At 35.9% G+C, this 25,887-nt stretch overlaps 2 protein-coding genes across 2 annotated transcripts; both read right to left on the bottom strand.

The window, feature by feature from the left end:
- Positions 1-4,672: 4,672 nt before the first annotated feature.
- LOC114365375 (alpha-(1,3)-fucosyltransferase C-like) lies at positions 4,673-11,952 on the bottom strand. The gene is made up of 2 exons (XM_028321929.1): positions 10,939-11,952; positions 4,673-5,874 (listed from the first exon to the last, which is right to left on the bottom strand). The coding sequence occupies exons 1-2, from the start codon at positions 11,865-11,867 to the stop codon at positions 5,592-5,594; spliced, it is 1,212 nt and encodes a 403-aa protein (XP_028177730.1). The 5' UTR covers positions 11,868-11,952; the 3' UTR covers positions 4,673-5,591.
- Positions 11,953-14,211: 2,259 nt separating this feature from the next.
- On the bottom strand, positions 14,212-20,093 carry LOC114365369 (alpha-(1,3)-fucosyltransferase C-like). The gene is made up of 3 exons (XM_028321920.1): positions 19,104-20,093; positions 14,985-15,303; positions 14,212-14,499 (listed from the first exon to the last, which is right to left on the bottom strand). Exons 1-2 carry the CDS (start codon positions 20,042-20,044, stop codon positions 15,021-15,023), a joined length of 1,224 nt encoding a protein of 407 aa, XP_028177721.1. The 5' UTR covers positions 20,045-20,093; the 3' UTR covers positions 14,212-14,499; positions 14,985-15,020.
- Positions 20,094-25,887: the final 5,794 nt, after the last annotated feature.

Raw genomic sequence — 25,887 nt, 5'->3', positions numbered from 1 at the left:
ATAGGACTCATTTTGAATTATTTCCCATATTGAAATTGTCAATACGCCAAACTTATTCTACAGTTAAAACTTATCCAACTATTGAAAAATCTGGTCTAAATTTATTAGTATTTATTATCTGTTAAATAAAACTTAAGCTTTGAGATGAAAATGGCTACCAGTCAACCTATGATGGATTAAATTGAAAGATTGCATACAGCTCCTTGACTATGACTTCATGTTACATGGAAGTTACGTTTGGTCCAAGTCATAAGAAATTAGGAAGATAATTATTATGCTTAATATTTTATTTAGTGATATTCTTAACTTATTTTTAGAACTATCATTCAACCTATGTTGAACTATATTGAATGTTTGCATACTGTTCTTTGACTATGATTTCAAGTTAGACCAATGTATGTTTGGTCCAAGTGACAAGAATATTAGAAAGATATACAAAGACAATCTTTTATTATTTTATTTTGTAGAATTAATAAGTTAAAGAGTTCCTTTTAGGAAAATCTAATCAATGTACAAGATAAATTAAGATAATATCATAAAGATGCTATAACTATTAATGTACAGCTGAAAATTAATTAAAAACCTGCATTCATACGTATCTACTATTAACATATTTAAAAATGTATAAATACTTGCAGTATTGCCTTATTACTCATTTGGTTTCGATGCTCGCTAATTTTAATCATCAAAATCGCTACAGTTTATGCGCTTGGACCGCAACACTGCTGAACATGCATATCCCGCCTTCAGTAGCCAGTTGTGTCAATTTGTGTGAAAGTGTTAGTAGTGTACATAGTGGGAGCCTAATTAATTCATAAGGAATATCTTTTAGGTTTTGTATTCTTGGATGTAACCTAACAGTAAGCTGCCATTGGTATAACATTTTACCTATGTTGGATGGAGAGACATGAGCCAAGCTGGTACAGAATATACATACATACTGTAATTCTGTGTGTTCTCTCGAGGCAATCGGCTCATCCACATGGTTGAACGGTTTACCCATGGTGCTACCGCTGTATAAGGGCATGCGTCATATTGGCCCATGAATACGAATCTTATAGAACTTATGAATTATTATTGACTCTCACTCAAGATATTATAGTGTGTAACTCAATCGGTTTATAATTCTCATATTTGAGGTTCTCGTATACATGGATGTAACCTAACAGTAAGCTGCTATTGGTATAACATTTTTACTCGTGTTGGATGGAGAGTCATGAGCCAAGCTGGTACAGAAAATTACATAAAAGTAAATTCTGTGTGTTCTCTCGAGGCAAGCTGCTCATCCGCATGGTTTTAAGGTTTACCTATGGTGCTACCGCTGTATAAGGGCATGCGTCAAACTGACCCATGTATACAGACTTCTAAAAAGGAATTGTGAATTCCAATTGGGTTTTATCGTGTGATCAAAAGTGCGTGGATTTAACGAAAAAAGCTCATGTTGTGCTAGTAGCCGTGTAAGGTAAGTCAAATTTTTAACATGGAATTAGGCTATTCTGCACTACTGCAGGCATGGTTTACCTACTTACGTTCGTGTTATTGGGCGATCTAACGCACAGAGTGAGGTCGCAAACTGCGACCGAACGAATGTGAGTTAGAACGCCCAATAACACACTACTAATGGGAGTAGAGACGCAGTTCGAGGTTGTATAGAATAACATACAAAAAGTAAGTCTGGTCTTTGATTGATTCACTTGTTTCATCCGCTAGGTTTATTTCTCTCGTTAAAATGTACAAGATCTTGCTTTTTACCAATTCTGAGATACATAGGTTCATTGATTTGGTACCTAAGCATTTTCTCAAAGTAGATATTTTCCATCGCCAGGTAGTTTGAAAGTGTATTTCATATTTGGCTGTGGAAAGGGACTTATAACTAGAGGATTAGTGAATTACGGTATTGTCAAAGCGTTGTCTTTTGTTTTTAAGATGCTTTAAGCAAAGTTTTAGTCAGGGCACCTCTTTTTTTGTATATTTTGTGGCAAATGTGTTTCAAAGTGTCCATCTACTATTTAGTACAATATTGAAGTAAAGTTGTATTGCTTTTGGAAACGTTTTATGGCGACCAGATAATTATTGACCTTTCTTGGGTATGCGCTTTGAAATTTTGTGGAATACACGTCTTTTATAGAATGTGTTTGGTGAAAGTTTTGTAGGGATCTTTCTTTGTTATCAACTATTATTTATACTCGTACTATAATGTCAGAGCCCCTGACTACAGACTTTTAACCAGCTGATAGTTTAGTCGGCTTACAATTTGTATGAGGAATCGGCCGATAGCAATTTTTTTTTTATTTATTCTCATAGAACCACAAACAGATTCACAATCAGAATTTATATAAAGAAGATAGTATAAAATAATGGACATTATTATTATGAATCCAACAGCGCTGGTCTCAGTTTACTTATCAACTAGTGTTAAGGTGGAGTTCGTCTTTTACATAATTTTTAACTAAGTATGCCTGTAAAATAACTTATACAAAGCAATATTTTGCACCTACATAATTTCAACAACCCAACCATGCATGTTGGTTGGTGATATGCAAGAGATACCACACACCTCAGATCATAGAAAGAGAATCCCTTCTATGATCTGAGCACACACCCGTCCGCCCTACGGTGATCGAAGTGAAACCTTGGGTTCAGAGGCATTTCTCGCGAGTGGGTGCATCTACAGGGTGCAATTCGGTGTAATGTGCGCACTTTCATACTTGACTATCGCTTAGGCTGGGTTGCATGCACCATCGTAATTTAACTATAATAAACGTAAAAAATCTGTCAAACTACATACAATAAACACCGGTTATTGTCAAAGTTAAGCTCAAAGTTAGGTGGTGCCACTCAGCCTTAGGCGTGTAAACGGATTAATTAACAGATAGAGTTTAATTAGAGTAGGCATAATGAATTAAAATCTATTATTAAGAACTTTTAGAAATACTTTTATTTGTACTAAGTAGTAACTCATTATTTAAGCGGTAGCAACGAAGTCTTATGTCAATAAAGTCAGTCTTATTTCTACAATAGTAATCTGATACTTATTTTTTTTTCTAAGTACTGAAATAAAAAACAATTAATTTAGGTAAGAGCCAAATAATTATTAAAACATAATTATTATTTATTCAGATAAAATAGAAGTGATTCACCTCTAATGTTATTTCGTAATTTTTCCTAAAAGGCTTGTATACAAGGTGTTAGGTAAATGGGTATGTGAGCCGACACTAGCCCATGTTAACATGGTCATATAAATGGTATGGTGAAGTCAGAAAATTGATATCTTAATTTAAATTATTTTAATTTTCATACAAATCGGATTTTATAAAAAATATTTTGTATGAAAATTAAAAAAATTAAAATGATATATGTATAAAATTTCTGACTTCACCATACCATTTATATTATTATGCCCATGTTAACATGGGCTAGTGTCGGCTCATATACCCATTTACCTAACACCCTGTATAAAGTACTGAGACATCCAGTTTTTTGCAGGATCCTGTTATTATTAATACGTGTTTTAATAATAACGTTCACATGAACATACCATTCGCAGTGTCCCGCAATAAACGGATCCGTTCGAATTTGTAAGTAATTCGAATTTTTAGCACACATACATATGTTTTGCAGTATCCTGCATCACCGGATCCCGCAAAGCTGGATTACCATGGGAACGAGCCTTTAGTTGGATGTACGACAGCACATCAACCTAAACCGGCGTCTTATCTTGTTGTATTACAGGCTATTTTGCAACAAAATTGTATAGGTTGATGTGCTGTCGACTGTACGAAGACAGCCTCTATACAACAGCATAATATCCTACAGTATTTAGCTTAATGTAGTTAGATATATTGTTTTAAACATCTCACCCGCAAGTTTCTTCAGTTACTCCGCGACCATGGCGCTTGCAACAGTGCAGAAATATCGGAAACTCAAAATTAAGGTACATGGTAGCAATCCCGTAAGATTTAATCCCATCAAAAACATTTTCATGTAAAATGTTGCTAAGACGAGACTATATTACTCGCACTGACAAAAAGTTATCAGATCTCATGTAGAGCCAGGCTTTTAACTCTACACGCCCTAACTCTATAAGGCCTAAATTCACAAACTCTACAACTTTTATGTGGCTTGGCTATTTCGCTATATTCTCAAATTATGTGGCTTTGCCATTTCGCTACATCAACATGAGCGTGAGGTGAAAATTTTATTGACTGTTCATTACTTTTCAGTTATACCTACAATAGTTCTTGTACCTATAATGAAACGGCTAAGCCACATGTTCGCTCGCTCTTTCATCTTGCTCTAGCTATATGCTTGCCAAAATGTGTTGTAGAGTTGCTATTTCGTTTAAGTGTGTTGTTAGTTAAGTCTGTTGTTGTTTACAATAAAGTCATTGGACATAATAATACTTACACATTATTACATCATGATTGTTACAACTAAAAAAAACGAGATCTAGTAAGTAGTTTTTTTAATACATTTTTTTAAATTTTAAAGTTACTACTACTTTCCTCATGAACGCGTAGAGGTATTAAATTTAAATTTATATCAAATATTCAGGTTTAAAGTCTCTTAAAAGCTGTAACAAAATCAAAGTTATATACCTACAGGTTCATACGGAATCCTCGGTGCGCGAGTCCGACTCGCACTTGGCCGGTTTTATTTTTAAGAAGAAGAAAAAAATATTTATTGTCAAAAACAAAAATATTTTATAATCTGGTAGTCTCTTATAGAGATTTGGCTATAAGATGTAGTTTTTTTGTCAAATACAAATATTTTTTCATTTCTGTTGGTCTCTTATTTCTCCGTGATGTGACTAGAACATTTACGGTGTGTGTTATTTTTAAACTATGACCACGCGGTTTGGCTATTTTCCTCATGGCCAAATTAGTTTGGCATTTTAGTTTGGCCACGAGGTAAAGGCGCTTTCCGACCATATTTGTGTGTGCACATGGTTGTAATATTATCTCCGCAATAAATTAATTAAAATTTAATTTCTCTTTATATCAAGTATCTGCCTACTGTTGTGCCTACAGACTGGAGTGTTGTTATCTAGTGTTGTTAGTGAACATCGTAGTTGAAGTACTGATATAAATATAAATAGGTAGGTATATCATTGTGGTTACTTGTAACTATTTGTTTAATATTACTTATTTCATCCATCCATACCATAGAAAAAACAAATTACTCTGTCCAAACTGTCCATACCATTCGATGTTAACAATAAATGGGTTCTAAAAAGACCACATAATTACTTACAAGATATAACTTATTCAGAGCACAAAATTTTGCCACAAATATAAACGCTGTGTGGATTGCAAATAATAATTATTACTATTAGACTATAAAATAACTTCATCATCATCATCATTTCAGCAACAGGACGTCCACTGCTGAATATAGGCCTCCTTCAATGATTTCCAATATCACCCGGTTGGTAGCTGCCTGCATCCAGCGCTTTCCTGCTACCTTTATGTCATCGGTCCACCTTGACGGTGGACGTCCCACGCTGCGTTTTCCAGTACGTGGCGTCCACTCCAGAACCTTGCTGCCCCATCGGCCGTCAGTCCTGCGTTCTATGACAACTATAAAATATTTTAGCTATCACATAATCCAGGAATGTCCCAAGTATCCCACCAGTCTCTAAAATTATGTACAATTGTTGTCTCTCCAATTTTTTCTTCATCGTTCATCAGGGCACACATTTGGCAGTAAGAGTTGCTGTCGGGATTTGGATCCTTATAGTTGTACGAATAATAGTTCTTCCATCTGAAGAAGTTGGCATACCGTTCTGGGTCTCTAATGATATCGGCCATCATCTGTGCCAGATTTGTCACGCCCAGCTCCCGAGCATTCAAGTAACTTCCGTCGGGCATGAACCTGGAAAATAAAACGTACGGTATGTAAAAAAATCCATATTATCTAAAGGCTGATTCTAGTGGGCAAAACATTCTTTTGTTTGGAAAAAATTGAAATAAATGTGCGTTTAATAATTTGTTTTTATTTTATTTACCTACTACCTTTTGCCGTGCACGTGAAATTTAGTTTGTCACAGGTCGTCATAAATTATCGCCTATATTATGTTTTTCTGGGTGATAAAAAATAATACTGTAAAGTTTCATCAAAATCCGTTCTGTAGATTTGCGTGAAAGTGTAACAACCAAACATCCATACAAACTTTCGCATTTAAATATTAGTAGGATTTCTTTAAAAAAAAAAGCAACATTTTAAATGGTTAACTTTTAACGTTCTACCAATTGACCCAGTAAGTTTTTTTTTTGCTAACGAAATAACGATTAACTATTATACCCATCTATGCAGACGACAAATTACAATGTTGCAAAATAATTAATACACGTATGGTTATGTTAATAGTCCGGTCAAATTACAATATTTCGCATATAGTTGATTAATTGGTACGAATGTTCGAAGCTCCATTAAAAGTCTCCATCGATCCGACATGTGCTAAAAAGAAATTCAAGGTCGGGCGCTACTGTCACAAATTATAATTAAGTAAAGTAGGTATGTAGAACGCCAAACCAGACGGTATTTACACGGTGCACACAGGTGAATTTTACGTAATTTATGGCCAAAATCGTCAAAAACAAAGTTCTTCTTTCTTTCTTTCTTTTCAGCCAAATGACGTCCACTGCTGGACAAAGGCCTCCCCCAAGGTTTTCCACAATGAACGGTCCTGCGCTGCCCGCATCCAGGCTCTTCCCGCGACCTTTACCAGATCGTCGGTCCACCTAGTCCACCAAAAACAAAGTTACTCCGATTCAAAAATAGGAATAACACATTTATTTTGCGGCCATCTAATAAAGTTATTTAAAACATTTGACACTTTTTGTTCAAACGTCCACACCACTCTATTGCTCATGGACAAAGTTACAATTTTGAACATTAATTGTTTAATCAACATCGTTTAAATTTTATTCAGTTAATGTTAGGTGTAAAACATAATGGAGTGTATACCTAAGTAGGTACCTATTATATTCCTGAATGATTAAAACGCTTCCATTACTTACGATTGTTTAGATAAAATAGTTTTGAATTCAAGGTTAAAATTTACTTTTTTTATGCAGTGCGAAATTTCAATCCGATTTTTCTATATTTGAAAAGAATATTTCTTTGACCTTCATAAGACACTAAATTTAGCTGCGTCTACTTGCGTCACATTAACAACATAGAGAAAGATAAAAAACTTAGAGAATTTGCATTATTTTAACTATTTCATGCGAATTGTTGTAACCTTGTCCTAATTTCACGGGACTATAATTTGTTCTAGTTGGACAAAGTCCCTTTTAAAGTGTTTCTAATCATTGTGATATCAATATCTTTATCGTTAATCCTAATCACGTGGAGTACTGATAATAACGTATTTATTAGAACATGAGATAACACGAATGAACAAAATCTATAGGTAGGTACTTATAAAGCTGAAGAGTTTGTTGGCTTAAACGTGCTAATGTCAAGAACTACTGGTCCAATTTAAAAAAAAATTGTGTTGGATATCGAGGAAAGCTTTAGGCTATACAGTGTGAGTCACGATAAAGTGCACACATGAAAATAGGTGAAACTAGACCTATTTTTATCGACAAAAAAAAAGTCAATTTTTTTTTAAGTTTTGTTTTAAATTTTAAATTTTTTATAGAATTTATTTTATCTTCCAATTACTTATTGTAAAGAAAACGTAATAAACTTTTAAACTAAGAGGTATCTATACTAATATTATAAAGCTGAAGTTATGGAATATGACGTTCAACCACCATAAGGANGGACGTCCACTGCTGAACATAGGCCTTTGTAAAATAATTAGACTAAATTATTAAAAGTGCCTACCCAAAGTCATTATTCCACGCGGACGAAGTCGCGGGCACAGCTAGTATCCTGATAAAATAAAAACAGTAATAATGCTAAATAACAGGCGATACTAAAAAAATACATAAAATACTCAGAAAATGGCAACACATAATAAAAAAATATACTTTTTACAAAAAATCTGCTTGAAAATTAGTATTGTTCCGATAAAAAAACTCAAAAAATTTTGACCTCTTTATTGTCGATAAAAATAGATCTAGTTTCATCTATTTTCATATGTGCACTTTATCGTGACTCACATTGTATATTGTATATCCCTACAGCTAATAGGGGCGGAGCAGTAAAGAAAAATGTTGCAAAAACAGGAAATATTATTCAAACTTATTTTCACGCGTATGAAGTCGCGGGCACAGCTAGTAAATAATAATTATAAATTAACCATCTTCCGGGTAATAACCTTGGACATTCCACAAACCATCCAGTAGGTACCAAATAGGGCATGTAATATCGGAAGGTTTTCAATTCCGATATTGGATTCCGATATTAGATCTCAATATCGGAATTCCGATATTAGTATCGGAATTGAGTTCATGTGCTATAAAATTAATATTTGGTTATATTCGTAAGAATTCTGGATTGTTTACAATAAAAGAAAGATTTTAACCAAAATCTTTAATTTGGTACAAAACAGCACTTCAAAATTGAAGTATTTTAAAACCATTTTTACGTTATGGGTATCCATTGCATTTGGTTTTTTATGTGACAAAAGGCAAACGAGCAGACGGATCACCTGATAATGAAGGGTTACTGATAATGAGCCTATATGGACTAGCAAATAATTAAAGTGTTTTTGTAAAATCACAGGTATCAAACAAACTTTTACTCCTTCATTATAATATTACCCTGTTTTATATTGGCGGAACGAATTTTAGAGTCATTCAAATCACGTGTTACAAAAATTGTAGAGAGTGGTAAAAAACTTGAATATGCTTGTAATTTGTTCCTTTGATTATCGATGTTCAACTCACAAAACCACTAGCCAGCCATATGTCAGCCATAAGACGTCCACTGCTGAACACAGGCTCCGATGCTGATTTTCACAATGGCCGGTTGATGGACGCCTGTATCCAGCGCCTTCCTGCTACCTTTATGAGGTCGTCGGTTCATTCACCTTGTGGTTATGAGTCCTACGCTGCGCTTTTCGGTACGTGGCCTACACTTCAGAACCTTGCTGCCTCATCGTCTGTCTGTTTTGCGTACTAAGGCAGAACCGTTGGAAGACCTTATCACAATGCTCGAAGACCGTAATCGAGTTTCCCAACAGGTAGGCCTTCGGATGAATATGGAAAAAACGAAGCTTATGTCGAATGTCCATGTTGCTCCTTACCCAGTTTCGGTTAGGACCTCGATTCTCGAGATTGTTGACAAGTAAGTATGTCTATCTCGGACAAACAATCAGCTAGGTAGTTAGATGCAATTTCGAGAAAGAGGTAAATCGTCGAATACGAAGACGAAAATCTTCAATCAGCATGTGTTACCAGTGATGATATACGGCTCGAAAACGTGGCCTTTGAATATAGGGCACAACGTGCTATGGAGAGGGATAAGCTTGGTGTTTCTTTACGATATCTAATCAGAAATGAGGAGCTCCGTAAACTAAGGTCGCTGACATAGCTCGACGGATTAGCAAGCTGAAGAGGCAATGGGCAGGACACATAGTACGCAGAACTGACGGTCCATAGTCCAGTAAAATTAATGTTTGAAAGGGAGTTGAGATGTCGTTCTTTGTTGACCAAGTACCTATGGCAAATGCTAAAATTGATTTAGAACAAGTTAAATTAACCATAAATAGTAAAGATATTAAAATATTTGCAGTGGAACAAAAAGTGATGGTGAGAGACATGAGAAAATCATTGGTCTTTGCCAATCATGTACTTTGGGCTTTGTGGCAGGTTGTGGCGAGTTTAAACGCTTTGTTTAAAACCTCAATCAAAAACTTTTGTCTTATTCCGATATTACGATATTGGGTCGCTCAATATCGGAATTGAAATATCGGATCTCGCAGTCCGAGATTCCGATATTACGAGATTCCGAGATTCCGATATTCATGCCCTAGTACCAAACAAAACAGAGCTTACACTATACTATGGGTACTACCTATGTAGATAACGAATATAAAACCTATATAATTATGTATATGTCGCAGGCAAATTGTATGATTCCGCATTTTACAAACGGCGTCGTCAATTTACAAACGGTCGCTGTTCTATGAAATGCCGAAGGCAAATTGGCAACTCGTTCAATTGATAAAATTTCGACTATGATTGTTGCAATAGGGTGACCATCATTAAACACATGTTGGACAAATCAGACATAATTTCAGAAATCAGGTAGGTATCTATTCAAGTAAGAAAAACCTAAAATACTTGCTACCCCTAAAGTAATTAAAATATTTTCGTAACAAAAACAACACTAGACTAATTTAAACTATTGACGTACCTATAGGTAGGTACATAAAAATATGACATTAAATAAGTTTCGATAGTCAGTCCTTTAGATAAGTCTTACTTTTAATTATACCAAGAAGAAGTCTAGAAGACATAACACAATATTTTTTATACCAATATATTCCACAGCAGTCCTCCGAGCACCAGATTCCATTGTCACCTTAGCGTGTTTTACGTGCCGGATAACCTCAAAACTATTTTATTTTTCCATAGCTTTTTCACTGCTCCTATTTGTGAATCGTATAATTTTCTTAATTCAGTAAGTATAGTAAAGGTCTTTTTTTGTGAAAAGTCCTTTGAATACGTAGAATTTGGACTGTTTTCTGTATCACAACACCACTATCCGACGCCATTTTTCTTGTTTTGATTAGCAGCGCCTCGCGTGGTGAGAAAAAGAACTAAATACTTCAATTTGCCGCGGCATTTTGTAAACAGCGATTGAATTGGCTATCAAATGTTTTGGCATATTATAAAGTGCCAAGGCAATTTACATTTTGCCTTCGGCATTTCATAGAACAGCGAGCGTTTGTGAATTGACGACGCCGTTTGTAAAATGCGGAATCATACAATTTGCCTGCGACATATACAGACCTACCAACTTTTAAAAAACACATACCTTGTATAATTGGCGAAACCATACACGATGGGTACCACATCATTATTTAGTGCAGTCAGCAATTTTTCTGTTACATAATCCTTATTAAATGAATTCTCAAACGACAAGTAAAAGAAGTATCTTTCGCCAACCATTTTATTGCACTCATCTCTCTTTGATCTAGGACAAGAATTTGATCCACAAGCTCCAATTATATCGAGCTCAAGATTATACTCTTTAAGTGTATCTTTCAGTTTTTCAGCAAATCTTAAGCGTCCAGATTTGTCGGCGCAATTGGAAACGAACCATACAGCCGCTTTCGTCTTGGACATCAACTTCTGCTTGAACCTCTCACTGACAGGGTCCATCTCTTCAGGCTTGATCCAGTGCATGTTCTTTTCGGGCCCGATAACATTATTTTTCGAATCCCATACCGTTATATACGACCACCGCAAAACAGAGTCCAGTCTAAACGTCCAAGTCCAATTGAAGTAATCGTCAAACCTTCTTGAACAGACTGGGTAGTAGTGTGATGATTCCATTGATGCAAAAACATACTTCTGGTGCGCTGACCTCTTCTGTGGCAGATCTTTGTTTTGCATACGCACGACTTCTGGTCCGTGAAATATTATAGCATCATATTCCTGCAGGTCAAGCAGGGATCTGTAGGCAGTAATCACACAGTTCGTGTAAGTACAGTTCCGTCGCTTAAAAACTTCTTGGCCGACTCCCATATAAACGAACGGATCAGTTGAGGGCGACGTCCATTGTAAAATGTACTTTAAATTTGTATCGTTGGATAAGATAAAATCACTTTTGATCAACCAGTAAGGTTCACTTTCGTTTAACGTCGAATACTTGTAAAAAATATGTATGAAAAGAACAATAGCACAGGTGCCGATTGCCCCGATGGCAATGGCTTTTTTAATGTGAACGCGCATTAGACTCATTTAACGCACTTGCTCAACGCTCAGAGGCCACGCGTGTTATGTTTTAGAGTCGGCCGACAACTAATGTGCTGAGCGGATTCCTTTTCCTCGTTGCGAGTAGATGATCGAATTTTTTTAGGGATGGGGTTTAGGTAACACTTGGTAATTTTTATATTATTTTATTTATTTGGTTCACCAATAAATTGACACCATTGATGATAGGTAAGTAAGTATTTATTGATAGACAAAAAATGCCTCGTCTCTACATGCCTTATTATAATACTAGCTTTCCGCCCGCGGCTTCGCCCGCGTGGAATTTTGTCTGTCAAAGAAAGACTTTATCGCGCGCGTCCCTGTTTCAAAAACCGGGATAAAAACTATCCTATGTCTTTTCCCGGGACTCAAACAAATGTCATCAAAATCGGTTCAGTGGTTTAGGCGTGAAAGCAAGACAGACAGACAGAGTTACTTTCGCATTTATAATATTAGTATATGTACTCGTATGTAGATTTGTGCAAAGGGCGACCAACAGAAACAAAAAGTATACTAAATTAAAGTTTAATACTAATTCTTCATTTCATAGTATGACAACAATCCTGAAATACGCGGGGATACGGAGATAGAGGTCGTTGAATATGCAAAGTTTCCATAGTATTTCACATCACATTAGGGTTATAAAAATAGTATTAGGTCAATTAGATTGCTTTTATCGATCATATTGAGAGTCTTACTATAGATTCTATCGATTTAGTAAGTATGTATACCGAATAAATAATAATCGATTATTCGATTGCAATAATCGATTGTATTGCTGAAAATAAAGAATTTAATTAACAATCAAATGATAGTAATGATGGTAATCAATAAAATCGATTAATCGAATTATTAATCGATAAATCGTTATTTGGCAATATCGAGTAATAATCGATCCGTGATCGATTATGCGACAACAATACAACTTAACTGGTAGATAGAAACCCATTGAAACATGACTGTGTTCATGTCATTTCTCTAAATGGTACCTAGGTATGGTCCTACGCTTATAATGTAGAACATGGTTTAAATATACCATTTGTTGGCCCCACTCCTGAACTGTTGGACATAATAATGGATAAATAACTTAATGTATTTAAAATGTAAGTAGATAAGTATATTAATTAATAATATTTTTTGTTTGCGCAATAAAGCACCTATTACTATTTTCACATTATGTCAATTTCCAAGCAAACCCGGGAGTTTTTGTTAGTTATTTATATGACAATATATTTCTGATATTAAGTCCTAACAAATAATAGTAGTTACATTTCTGTTGGTTTTACGCCCAGATTCCATAGAAAAGTGCCCATCATCCTTTGGTTGACCTTGTTGTTAGTTCAATGACCTACTGCGTTTTTCTAGCGTTTTTTATCTGTCTTTAAGAATACACCGGCTATCAACTTTGAAACGAACATTACGCCCAAATCAAACAGGATAAACAGGCGCCACCTACACCACCAAATTAAGAGACGGCGCCGCGGCGCCACGACGACCCTCATCCCTAGAACCCTCATCCCACCAGACAAAATGACGACATCGAGGGACATCAATCCTACTCAAATTCTATTGATTAATTTATTAGTAGGTATGTAAGTAGGTCCGTCCTATATACGCCTCAATATAAATTGTCGCGCAAAGAAATGGTAGAAGAAACTCTATCAAATTAAAAGTCAACTTTTTATTTATTATAGGGAACCATTCTCAGAACACAAATATTATTATGTAGGAAACAATTCTTATGTTATAGTTCTCACAACATTTTAGTACCTATGTTAGCGAAATTACTATGGAATTTTAAGGAGCGACAAAGCTCTTATGATCAAGTAGAGTCAAGTGCCTGGTGTGTTGAAGAGAGTAAAGTAAAACGAAGGTGACATAAATCTGCATGTCTCCTGACTTAGGCTGAGTTGCACCAAATTACTTTAACGGTAAGTTTAACAATAACCGGTGTTTTTTTTTTGAGTTTGACAGATTTTTGTCGTTATTTAAAGTAAGATGGTGCAACTCAGACTTAGTTGTGAACCCAAATAAGCGTAGTATTGATGGACTAATTGATTTACAAATACCTAATAATCACATAAATACTTAACAAAAGATCCCTAAAGATTTTTATTATAATCATTATCAACTTAAGATTGTGTAATAATATCAAAAGACATTAATAAATACCTCACATTAGGTTAGCTGACGCCACCGATCAATTAAATTATTGATATACTTTTTTAAACTGTCAAAACGTGATTTTACCACAGATTTCGCGTGGCAATGCACAAACTGTGACGTCACTTGTTTACCAATTTGGGATTTGGGGAACAACTTATTTAATTTGAAGCAACTAAAAATCTAGCTTTGAAAATGTAATTTGGTTTTCAGGACTAGAAATGTAGTATTATTTTAGAAAAACAGTAAATGGTGCCGACTACCTAATTGAAAGTTATGTTATAAGCTTCAACCACACCAACGCGTGCAGATCGCCATCGCCGGCGCGATCATAGGCCTATGACAGGTCGCGCGACCCACGAACAGTCCGCGCGACCCACGAACAATCCGCGCGACCCACGAACAGTCCGCGCGACTTGTCATTGGCCTATGATCACGCCGTGATCGCGCTGGCAATAGCTCGTTACACCGTACTCGCCGGCGAGTACGAGGCCCTGCTTTCCATTTCGGACGGTACAGACATGTACCGGGCCGGTTCTCCCCTATCCGTCCCCCGGACACGGCCTGAGCCGAGGTCCGAGCCTACCGTGGCGCCCTCAGGCCGCGTCCGTAGTCCCCTCGATCGGGCCCATTAGAGTGAGCCCGCCGTAGGCTGGACTTTGGTCCAACACCGCGGTGGGCAACCCTCTAGTTGGGTTCGCCACTGATCGGGCGCCTTATGCGCTCGATACGGCCCGATCGCGAACGTCGGTCTGCGACCGGCCGACCCACACTCGGCCTCGTCGGCACGCGCACCGACGATCGCCAAACGGCTAGAGTACCTTCTGTACTCGCCACTCTGCCCGGTGAAGCTGGAAAAGCTCCTCAAGCTACCAGCGCGCGTCCCTTCAAAAAAAAAAAAAAAAAAAAAAAAAAAAAAAAAAAAAAAAAAGCGCTGGCAATGGCGATCTGCACGCGTTGGTGTGGTTGAAGCAATACTTAAAACAAAGATCTATTGCACATGTTAGGGCTGTCCCACCAGTCTTTAAAATTACTTATAATGCTAGTCTTCTTCAACTTTTCTTCATTATTTAACAGCTCGCACATCTTACAATACTCATTCGTTTCTGGAATCTCATGCTTGCTGTGGTAGGAGTAGTGGTTCTTCCACCTGAAGAAGTTGGCGTACTGTTCCGGGTTCTTGATGATTTCAGCCATCTTTGCTGCAAGAGCTGTCACGCCCAGCTCTTTAGCATTCAGGTAGATCCCGTAGGGCATGAATCTGTTGGAAAAAATCACAATAAATCCTAGTTCATCCGACGACCTCATAAAGGTTGCAGGAAGGATGCAGGCCGCTACAAACCTGGCGATGTGGGAATCATTGGGGGAGGCCTATGTACAGCAGTGGACGTCCTGTGGCTGAAATGATGATGATGAAATCCTAGTTCTGACACAACTCACTACAACATGAGTGCGTTTCAGCCAAATGACGTCCACTATACCTAGACAAATGCCTCCCCCTAGAATCTCCACAACAACCGCTCCTACGCTTCCCGTATCCAGGTACTTCCCGCAACCCTCGCCAGATCGTCGGTCCATATAGTCACAAGTGTGAGAGTGATAGACATAAAAGCGGTAAAATGTTTAATAACACATTCTTATTGAAATATTATTATGTAAACACAACACAACTGACAGAAGTAAAAAATAGAGTTAGGATTTTCTGAAAAAATCGATGTAAAAGCTTTTTCTTATAATACGATGTTATGCCTGTTGTCAAAATAAGGTTAGTAGGCTGTAAACATTTGATTTGTTTATAATGAATACGCCTAAAAAGTATTTACGAGCAATCTCTCACAAACGGCATACGTTTCCGAAAAATTGTTTTCAGCGGTCGTTTCTTTCGGTAAGAAGATAATTCGTTCAGGCGCTCTTATGGAAAACTTCACGATCGACAGGTCGTGGTACGTAGCTAGTTCTAGTTACATCAATTAGGTTCATGACGCCTTTAGAGACACATGAAGAAGAGCTGTAGAGAAGCGCCACTACCATGACAAACGCGTCGCATATAAAAACTAGTAGTGGCACACAATAACGCTACAGCCACTACAACGTTTCCCCACGCCTCCAATTTGATGCCATCAAATTGATGGCACCCTTAGTTCTGGATGGAATAATATGCAATAAAAGGTAAATTCTGCACATCACTACAGACATAGACAGCACATAGGGTAAGTGCGCTAGTTTTCGTCCAATTATCGGAGTTGCCAACTTTGTGATGCGAAATTAATATCTTAAAATACCCTTACTCATATGTATCATATGTCATTTTAGTCCTTATATAGTCTACTTTACGTTAATATTATATGACAATAAGTAAATACCACGGGTTTTTTTATAAAAAATATTTTATGCAAAAGAGGCGATTTCACTAGTTTTCGTCCAAAAAAATCAGTTTTCGTCCTAGTGTACGCTAGTTTTCGACCACTGTGTAGAAAAAAGGGTGCAGTTGAATTATTAACTTAAAACCAATTCTACAATACAGTAACTATGGATTGTGGTATATCATTTGAAAGGTAATTTTGTTAGCTTTCAAATGATATCAAAAAGATTTAAATAAGTTTCTTACCTAAATTTAGGAAAATATTGCAATAGGTCGAAGGACAAATGGACGAAAACTAATCTACAGGAATAGCTAATTTTGGTTTTCGTCCACCCCAGTGCTTGCTCATGACGTCATGGACGAAAACACAACAACGTTTAAAGCTGTTTTTTGTTTTCGTCCACATCTTTTTAACGGTTTTTATGGGTTTATCACTGTTAAAAAGTGGACGTAAACTAAAATGTTTAATGTAATAGCAATAAAGATCATAATATTGGAAGAAAAAACATTGTGTTTTGTAGGTCCATTAAAGTAAAATGATTATTAAAAATATTAACTAGGTGTCAGGGTTTCCGTCCACGTGGACGAAAACCAAAATCTTGCAAAATTATTATGCTAATATTAGTCCACTTAATTATCTAAGATTTCTATACAAATACTTTAATAAACCCTTAAAATAGTGTTTGTTATGCTAATAATTAGACATACGTGCCAAAAACATTACGTAAAGTAGCTAAAACAGTAATTAAACATACCATGTAAGTTCCCTACCGGCACGTTTTTTTTTCTAACTTGACGACGTTTTCCATTCACCTGTGTGCAGCAGCAACTTCCGTAGATTTTTTTGGAATTATTACTTGTCAAATTACATTTTCATGCAGGCAGAACTGTTACTTAGATATTATAGATTGTAACAAGTCCAAACTTGCACGGAAAGTTAGGTTTGTATTCTAATTTTCCGTATTTGTTTGTGGCAAGTCGGTCAAATGGACGAAAACAGGAGCTGGACGGAAAACCGGCGCAATTACCCTACTTAGACAATTTAGTGTCAATTTGAGTCTCACATACCTATTATACTAAAACGTTTATTTTATTTGTATAGAGAACAATAGTGTCTGGAAAAACCTCAAGAGGATTTAAGACACTATTTAAATTAAAGATGTAACGGCTAAATATAATATTATGTAATAATAAATAAATAATTTAATTTTGCAAGATTGCTACACTGTAGACTTTAGTTGTATCACACTTACAACTCTATACTACTTTGCATAATACATTATAGAGTGCCCACTGCCCAGTCTCGTTAACGCGCATTACAAATATTAAGCAAGTAAGTTGATAGTCCGTTTACAGAGTAACAGTATATAGCACCATTTTAACGGTACCAATTAGCACAAGCTCCCAAATCTACTTGAGTTCAGTTCACTTGAGTTGTGGTTTCCAGTAGAGATTTTATTCAGGAAAAATTTTGTACCATTCGTGGCAGTTTTAGAATATCCTCAGAAGCTGGTGAAACCTGGTCACTTACTGTAGATGTTCCATTAAATATTATTATTTATTCAAAAAGGTTGAAATTAATTACTTAGAACAAAAACTTTCAAACGAAGAAGGTACCTACTTAAAAACAAATACCATTAGTATTAGATGATGGTATTAGATCGTTGTTAGTACTATACTAAGACTGCTTAGTGCTTAAGAATATACCTACCATGTTTTTACCTACTAACATTGAATTATGTTTATCAAATATTAAATGTGGTTTATGTAGCTTCGTTTTCTATTAAAATTTCTATTTTATCCTCAACAAGGTTACACCAAAAATATAATATTATTTTGTTTAAATAATACGGTTTGCTTCCAAACTCAATTATTACGTGACAATTGTGACTCTGTTGTTGTCAATCACATGAGTCATGATTACTGAAATAAAAATTATCGATGCACTGAAAGCTGAAATTCCATAATGAGCTGCAGTTTCATTGTTGTACTAACCAATAAATGTTGGAAGTTGAACGCATAATTTCATCTGTGATTATAACTTCATAAACCTACGCAACATTATTGCTTGTAGTTTTTTCCGTTAAGACGTTTTTATTTTTTACGCGAATAGTTTGGTTGCACTCGTTCTAGTATATTTATAGATTTCAATCCACATCTGCTTCAAATTCCAATGTGTTAAGCTTCCGTCACTCTCAATTTTAACGGTATTGTTCACAATTCACTTTATGTGGTCATTGTTAGTGCTAAAACCCCATAACATGACCCCATTACATAACTACAATAAAGTAATTTGTGCCTAAAAACAATGGTTGTTTTGTAATTGATGATTATTTGACGTGGTCAACAAGAACTCCGTTGGAATGTTGGAAAGCCTTTCGCAGGTTCGATTCCAGCACAAAATTACTGTGTTTACACTGATCTGGGTATTTTCCGTGTTTTTATTCATTTGTCTTTAACAAAAACAGAAAAATATTGAGTCATCATCGTCAGTCTTCGATCGTATGAATTCTGCTTTTTCATGGATTTCTGTCCATTTCTTTCAAGATATTAAATATAATATAAATATATTTCCTAAAGTTCGTAGAAAGTGATAAGTAATCTAGGCGTGAAAACGTAACAGGCAGACAGACAGAGTAATTTTTGCATTTATAATTTAAAAGACTGCATAGCATAAAATTCGTATATTTATCAAATACCTTGTATAATTAGCTCCACCGTAGACTATAGGCACAACATTGTTTTGTAGTGCCATTAGTAACTTCTCTGTAGCATAGTCTTCACTAAACGAATTCTCGAAAGATAAGTAGAAATAGTACGTTTCATCAAGCATTTTAAGACATTTCTCATGTTCTGATGGTGGGCACGACAGTTGTCCACATTTTCCGTATATATCAAGCATAAGATTGTACGATTTCAGTTTATATTTCAGTTTTTCAGCAAATTCGAAGCGGCCAGATCTGTCGAAGCAATTCGAAACAAACCACGCTGCTGCTTTCTTCTTAGTCTTCAACTTCTGTTTAAACTCCTCACTCACAGGACTCATATCTTCCAATTTCATCCAATGCATAATTTTGTTTGGACCAATTATATTGTTCTCCGCATCTTTTACAAGCATGTAACCCCATCGCACGTCAGAGTCCAGTCTGAAAGTCCACGTCCAATTGAAAAACCCGTCGAATCTATTTGAACAAACTGGGTAGTAGCCAGATGATTCTATTGACGCAAAAACGTACTTTTGGTGATGCGCTCTGCTTTGAGGCAAATAAAAACTCGGAAGCGTTACGACTTCTGGCCCGGCAAATACGATTACGTCGAATTTAGTCACATCGCCGAGGTATTTTCTGTCTCCTGTGACGAAACAGTTTTTGTAAGAACAGTTCCTGCTTATGAATCCTTCTTGACCGACACCCATGCTGTTGAAAGGCACGTTCCGAGGCGAAGTCCATTGCAGTATATACTTTAACACAGTTCTATTTTCAGAGTTTGAATCTTTTATATTATTGACAGACGCTATAACGGTGTCGTTGTACTTTGTTAGGGATATTTTGGTGAAATCTGTGAGTGAATATAACACGAAAACTAACACGGCCACGTTTGAAACACAGAAAAGTGTTTTTCCCAGTAACGGCGCGCGCATTTTTAATGCGTTTTATATCGGGACGCATAAACGTGCATGAGTATGCGCGGGCGGTCCATCACTAAAAAATAACTGTTTCACGTATGGACGCCACAAAATATATTATCCGTAAGCGACGTTTGTAAAGTAATCGTGTGAAATAGTGTCTAATAAAAAGTAGGTACCTATTTACATTCTGTGAAACGAGCTAAATCCCGATAAGTACCTACTACTAATTATGCTTATTAAAAGTCATCGGGTTCACTTTGGATTACATACTTAATCTTCTTTTCATAATAAAATTCTTTATTTAGACAAAACATAGTACCTATACAGCTACATTATTTTAAAAAACACCAGTATAACTTACATTTTAAATGCGATAACACTTCACGGCCAAAAACACCTCTCAAAGCTTTACTTTGGATTGCATCATAAAATCATTAGACGTACCTACTTTATTTCATTTTCCTTAACCACCAATATACATAATGTAGGTACACAATTTTTGTTTTTACCTTTGCACGTCACATGTTTATTTTTATGATAATCAAGGATACCTTGAATATGTCAGACTACATTATGATTAAAAATATTATGCATCTGAAAGGGCTCCCTCGTGTTTATTGCGGTCTGATGCAAAGACTACTCAACTTATTTTGGGGCATGGCAGAATAGAGTCATCAGCAGCCCCCTTGTCATCAAGTAGTGTAACTTGTAAGTTAAGTGCAAACCAAATGAGCCTTAATTTACTTTAAGTTTAAGAAGCAATTTGCTTTCTGACTTCTACATTTAAACCTCATCATAAAGGGTTAAGTAATAGACTCAATAAATGATCCAAACGTGGATCATCTCTACTAAATTATACTCGTGGTAGGCATTATCATCTGAATTGCATACTCCTTAAAACTTTAATCTATCATAACATCATAATTAACTAGAAGATAGGACTTCTTGGCGGGAATCTGAAGCGTCAATACTCAATACTCAATTCTTTATTGCATCCATAATGTTACAGAGGTGGTCATGTTAGCGGTTTTGTTTTATTTCCTCAAATTCGTGTGTGGGCGACTATTAATGTGTGATAATGGTGGATTGTTAACCATTGAGTGTTCGTGAACGTGCATGAGTGTGGGCAAGGGAAGCAAAACAGTGCATCGTGATTCTTCTGGTTCTCTCAAGTTGTTCATAGGAGGTCTCAGTAAAGCACCACAACTTTACTGAGACTCAAAGGGTGGGAAGGGGTATCATCTATCATCCTTCATTATATCATTACTTGATCTCATTTTCTAACTCGAATCACTTATACTTGAAAATGGCACAAATCAAGTCGACCTCGACGTGTATTGCCAACATCGTCAAAAAAGAAGAACTAGAAGATAAACAAATGAAAAGCGTGACGTAAGCAAAGCTCACAAAGCGTTCAATTTTCGAAATTCAAACAGAAACAAAAGAAAGATAGAAAACAAAAGGCAACGTTCCACATGGTAATCCTCGTTCGTAACGAAGATGGCTTTGATGCTGTCACTCTTTATTGTGGTCTGATAGACCCACCGAAGGTCAAGCCCGGCCACTCGTGTGTGCGCCGACAAGCGGATTATTTGGGACACAGGCAGCTGGGCAGCGGCAAAGAAAATATAAGCTACTAGTGATGTGACGGTCAAGAGCTACGGATTCGATTTATACCTTGGAATACAAGGCTGGATTACACCATCTTACTTTACCTTTAACAAACGTCAAAAATCTGTCAAACTCCATACAAATCACCGGTTATCGTTATAGTTACCGTTAAAGTTAGGTGGTGCAACTCAACCTAAGAGTGCGATAAGTTCTTTAATCTTTATTGCACACAAAAATTTCGATACAAAAGGCGAACTAAATTTCGTGAGGCGTTCTCTACCAGTTAACCTTTAGGTCAAACAGAGAGTCATATCATACTCTTCGTTTCTTTTTTGATGACTGTGAATCTTTGAGATGCCAACCAACTTGCGATTCCTGATGTGCATAGGTACAAGCTTTTCTTCAACGAATTAGATCGTGTTCCAGATACGGGATATATCCCTCGATCAAATTGGACAAGCACATTATGCTAAGCTAGAACATCATCAACTTCATTCAATAAGGTGAATTGGGTTTGGTTTTGTAAATCCCTCTTAACTATTCACGTCTCTAATTTTATAGTTTTTACTGTAAATAATTTCAATAAAATGTTCTATCAATAAAATCATTATTCGGATATTATGTTCTAACAAAATATCCGTTACAGCCCAACCAGTTTTAGAGAACGCAGTAATTAAAAGGGTTTGGGATTGGATTACTTAATCATACTTACCACAGTTGGAATTTGTATATTTAATGGTGAAAAGAGTAAAATGTGAGGTTATCTCATTATCCCTAATTTATCTCTAATTAATTCAATGTTTTAGTCATTAATTACTTGGTCACGACGTTTGAGAGGTTATTTTGTATTTTAAAAGACGAAAATTTGGATTACTTTGTTTGAACAAAACTTACCTTAGAAACTAAGGCTGAGTTGGACCACCTTATTTTAACTGTGACTATAACCGTAACCGGTTTTTTTTTTTGTGAAGCTTCTTGGCAGACTTTTGACGTTTATTAAAGTTGAAGTAAAATGGTGCAACCCAGCCGAAGGACATCAGGAGGCACACAACTCCAGTATAGGCCAAGGATGCGTATGCATGGTACAATTACTTTTATCGAGGCCTTTTGTCGATTTTGCTCGATAAACCCACACATTTGTCGTCTAAAATCGTCGATAAGATTTTATCATGGCGCGTATCCTAGCCCGGCAGGAGTATGAAGCCGCTGACAAAAGATAGTTAGGAAAAATCAATTAATATACATTTTTATGCGAATTTTTGATACGTCTGGATTACTGTTATTATTCATCTCATTATCGCTGCTTTGCATAATTTTATTTATCTCATCCGTTACTCTTCCATCCGTGACATTATTATGACCTTATGCTTTTAGTTTGTATTACATATTACGAGAGTGAATAGGCACTTACAGGGCAGATATGTACCATCCTAGACTGCATCTCACTTAAGGCGCTACCTTGTAAAATTTGTTTTCAACAAGCTCCGCCCATTCCCCCCGCAGGCTCCGCACCCGCGAAAGCGTCACTCGTCGCGACGCGTCGCTCGCTTCGTAAAATCAGAGTAAAATTTGAAATTGAATGAAAACGAACATGGAAACAATGGAGTCGCGTCACACATTTCTTTTTTTTATTTAATTAGTTGATGTACATTATTATTGGTCCATATTATAGATTTGCGTTAAATATTATGATGCAGTCAAAACTCATAATCGGTCAAATCAACTTTTGACTGCAAAAATTTGTAAAAATTGCTTTCACTTGATTTCAAATTTTACCATTTAGTCAAAATTCATACAAAGTAATAATAGGAAATCATCATTAAAGTATTATAAATAATTTTATTTATTCATCTTCCAGATACCATTTAAGTTAGTAACAATGTTATAAAACATTTTTTAAAGCGTAAAGTTTATGTGATTTGTGCATAGGTAGGTACAAAATGATGACACCTGATGTACTATTAGTTTAGAAGTTATCGTTAATTTGTGATTACAGAAAAAAACAGGGAATATGAAAATGAAAGAGCTTCCGCATTGTGAATAAAAAAATGTTCTTTTCAGTTATTGTCTCTAAATGTGTTCTACATAACGTAAACTTAGGGGATTGCAATCATTAGTTAGTTCTAAAAAAGTCAAAAACATGACGTATCCGAATCTCCGACTTCGCACTATAGTGGAGCGATTACAGAAAATAGTGGCCTATTAAGTACATGGTTTTTTGTGTTATTATGAAAGTTCAGAAAACTGCGCAGTTTTTAAAATTATTTTGGTCCTATGGAATGTATTTTCTTTCTCAAACTTTTAAGTTGAAAATTTTAGAATGTTCTGCTAAAAGCATATTTTTTATGTTTCTAGCAGAACATCTGCAATTAATCAATCAAGTCGACCCAAAAAAAGATATGTTTTTTAAAGCCTACTAGGTCATAAAATTTGAAAAAACCAGCCAAGTGCGTGTCGGACTCACGCACAAAGGGTTCCGTACTATTAATTTATGAAATTAAAATTATTATTTAATTTAAGTTATTTGTATGAAAAATACCGAAGACGGTACCTAATAAGCGGTTTACGATTTACGAGATATTAAAAAAAAATACTAGATCAAGTTCAAAACAATTTTAGTTGGTAGTTTTTATAGTAATGTATTTATTTATTTAAACTGTGATGCCAATATAAATTTGTACATAAGGCGAACTTAATGCACTAAAGCATTCTCGACCAGTTTACCCTTCAGTTTAATGTACCTACTTCATATGTTTTTTTTTCACATAGTACGCAGAACTGACGGTCCATAGTCCAGTAAAATTAATGTTTGAAAGGGAGTTGAGATGTCGTTCTTTGTTGACCAAGTACCTATGGCAAATGCTAAAATTGATTTAGAACAAGTTAAATTAACCATAAATAGTAAAGATATTAAAATATTTGCAGTGGAACAAAAAGTGATGGTGAGAGACATGAGAAAATCATTGGTCTTTGCCAATCATGTACTTTGGGCTTTGTGGCAGGTTGTGGCGAGTTTAAACGCTTTGTTTAAAACCTCAATCAAAAACTTTTGTCTTATTCCGATATTACGATATTGGGTCGCTCAATATCGGAATTGAAATATCGGATCTCGCAGTCCGAGATTCCGATATTACGAGATTCCGAGATTCCGATATTCATGCCCTAGTACCAAACAAAACAGAGCTTACACTATACTATGGGTACTACCTATGTAGATAACGAATATAAAACCTATATAATTATGTATATGTCGCAGGCAAATTGTATGATTCCGCATTTTACAAACGGCGTCGTCAATTTACAAACGGTCGCTGTTCTATGAAATGCCGAAGGCAAATTGGCAACTCGTTCAATTGATAAAATTTCGACTATGATTGTTGCAATAGGGTGACCATCATTAAACANGCATCACCTTAACACCAGGTGCGATTGCGGTCAAATACCTGCCTTGTCTAGCAAAAAAAAAAAAAAAAAAAAAAACATTCAAATAAAATACATAATGAGTATGAAATTGAATAACTACCTCTATTAAAATACTTCCCCATTTCATTGAGTTCGATTTTAGATCCGAGATATGGAAATAAATACAAAATGACTAGACTGTTGCCACTCACCACCTACTCAGATTTTGATTTGGTACTAGAGAATGCAAACCGGACCCGGGCGGGCCGGGCCCAGCCGGGCCCGGTGCCCTTTTAGGCGCCCACCGGGCCCGGTAAAAATGGCCGGGCCCGGTCACCGGACCCGGTCATTATTTAAATCTTATTCGAAACTACATGATGTCCATAAAACTAACGAATGTTAAAGCCGAGAGGGCTTTTTCGGCGGCAGGGTATATTTGCAGTAAATTGCGAACCAGGTTAGGCGATAAAACTATCAACAGTAATACAATTTGTTTTTTAAAATCATTTTTCCAGACTGAAAAATAATTGTTTTGCCGTAAGCAAGTGACAAGAAACTTTTTTTTGTTTAAGAAAAAACATAATACTTACCTACTTTTAGCAAATAAGGTTTTGGTTATAGATACCAAAGCTATCAAAGTATGACTAAGCTATTAATTGTTATGTACTTTAAGCTGCTGCGTTAGTAAGTCCTTATTTTAATACTATGCTTTCAAATAAACACTATAAGGAGTTAAGAGAAAGACTTGCTTGTTTAAAGTTATAAAAATGAATTAATCATTGTCTTTTTCCATTCATGTATAGAGCCTTTTCATAAAATACTTTATTGGTTTCATCGGTAAT

Source organism: Ostrinia furnacalis, unplaced genomic scaffold, assembly GCF_004193835.3.
Source record: "Ostrinia furnacalis isolate ACB-3 unplaced genomic scaffold, ASM419383v2 OfSCF7585, whole genome shotgun sequence".
Taxonomy (NCBI): domain Eukaryota; kingdom Metazoa; phylum Arthropoda; class Insecta; order Lepidoptera; family Crambidae; genus Ostrinia; species Ostrinia furnacalis.
This window is presented reverse-complemented; position numbering and strand designations above follow the sequence as displayed.

What these genes read in the sequence shown, in the direction of transcription:
- LOC114365375 (XM_028321929.1), bottom strand. Translation starts at nt 11,867, where the DNA reads ATGAGTCTAATGCGCGTTCACATTAAAAAAGCCATTGCCATCGGGGCA. An exon ending in GGTTTCGCCAATTATACAAG is followed by an intron (nt 5,875 to 10,938) that starts GTATGTGTTTTT and finishes TTTATTTTCCAG; the next exon opens with GTTCATGCCCGACGGAAGTT.
- LOC114365369 (XM_028321920.1), bottom strand. Translation starts at nt 20,044, where the DNA reads ATGCGCGCGCCGTTACTGGGAAAAACACTTTTCTGTGTTTCAAACGTG. An exon ending in GGTGGAGCTAATTATACAAG is followed by an intron (nt 15,304 to 19,103) that starts GTATTTGATAAA and finishes TTTTTCCAACAG; the next exon opens with ATTCATGCCCTACGGGATCT.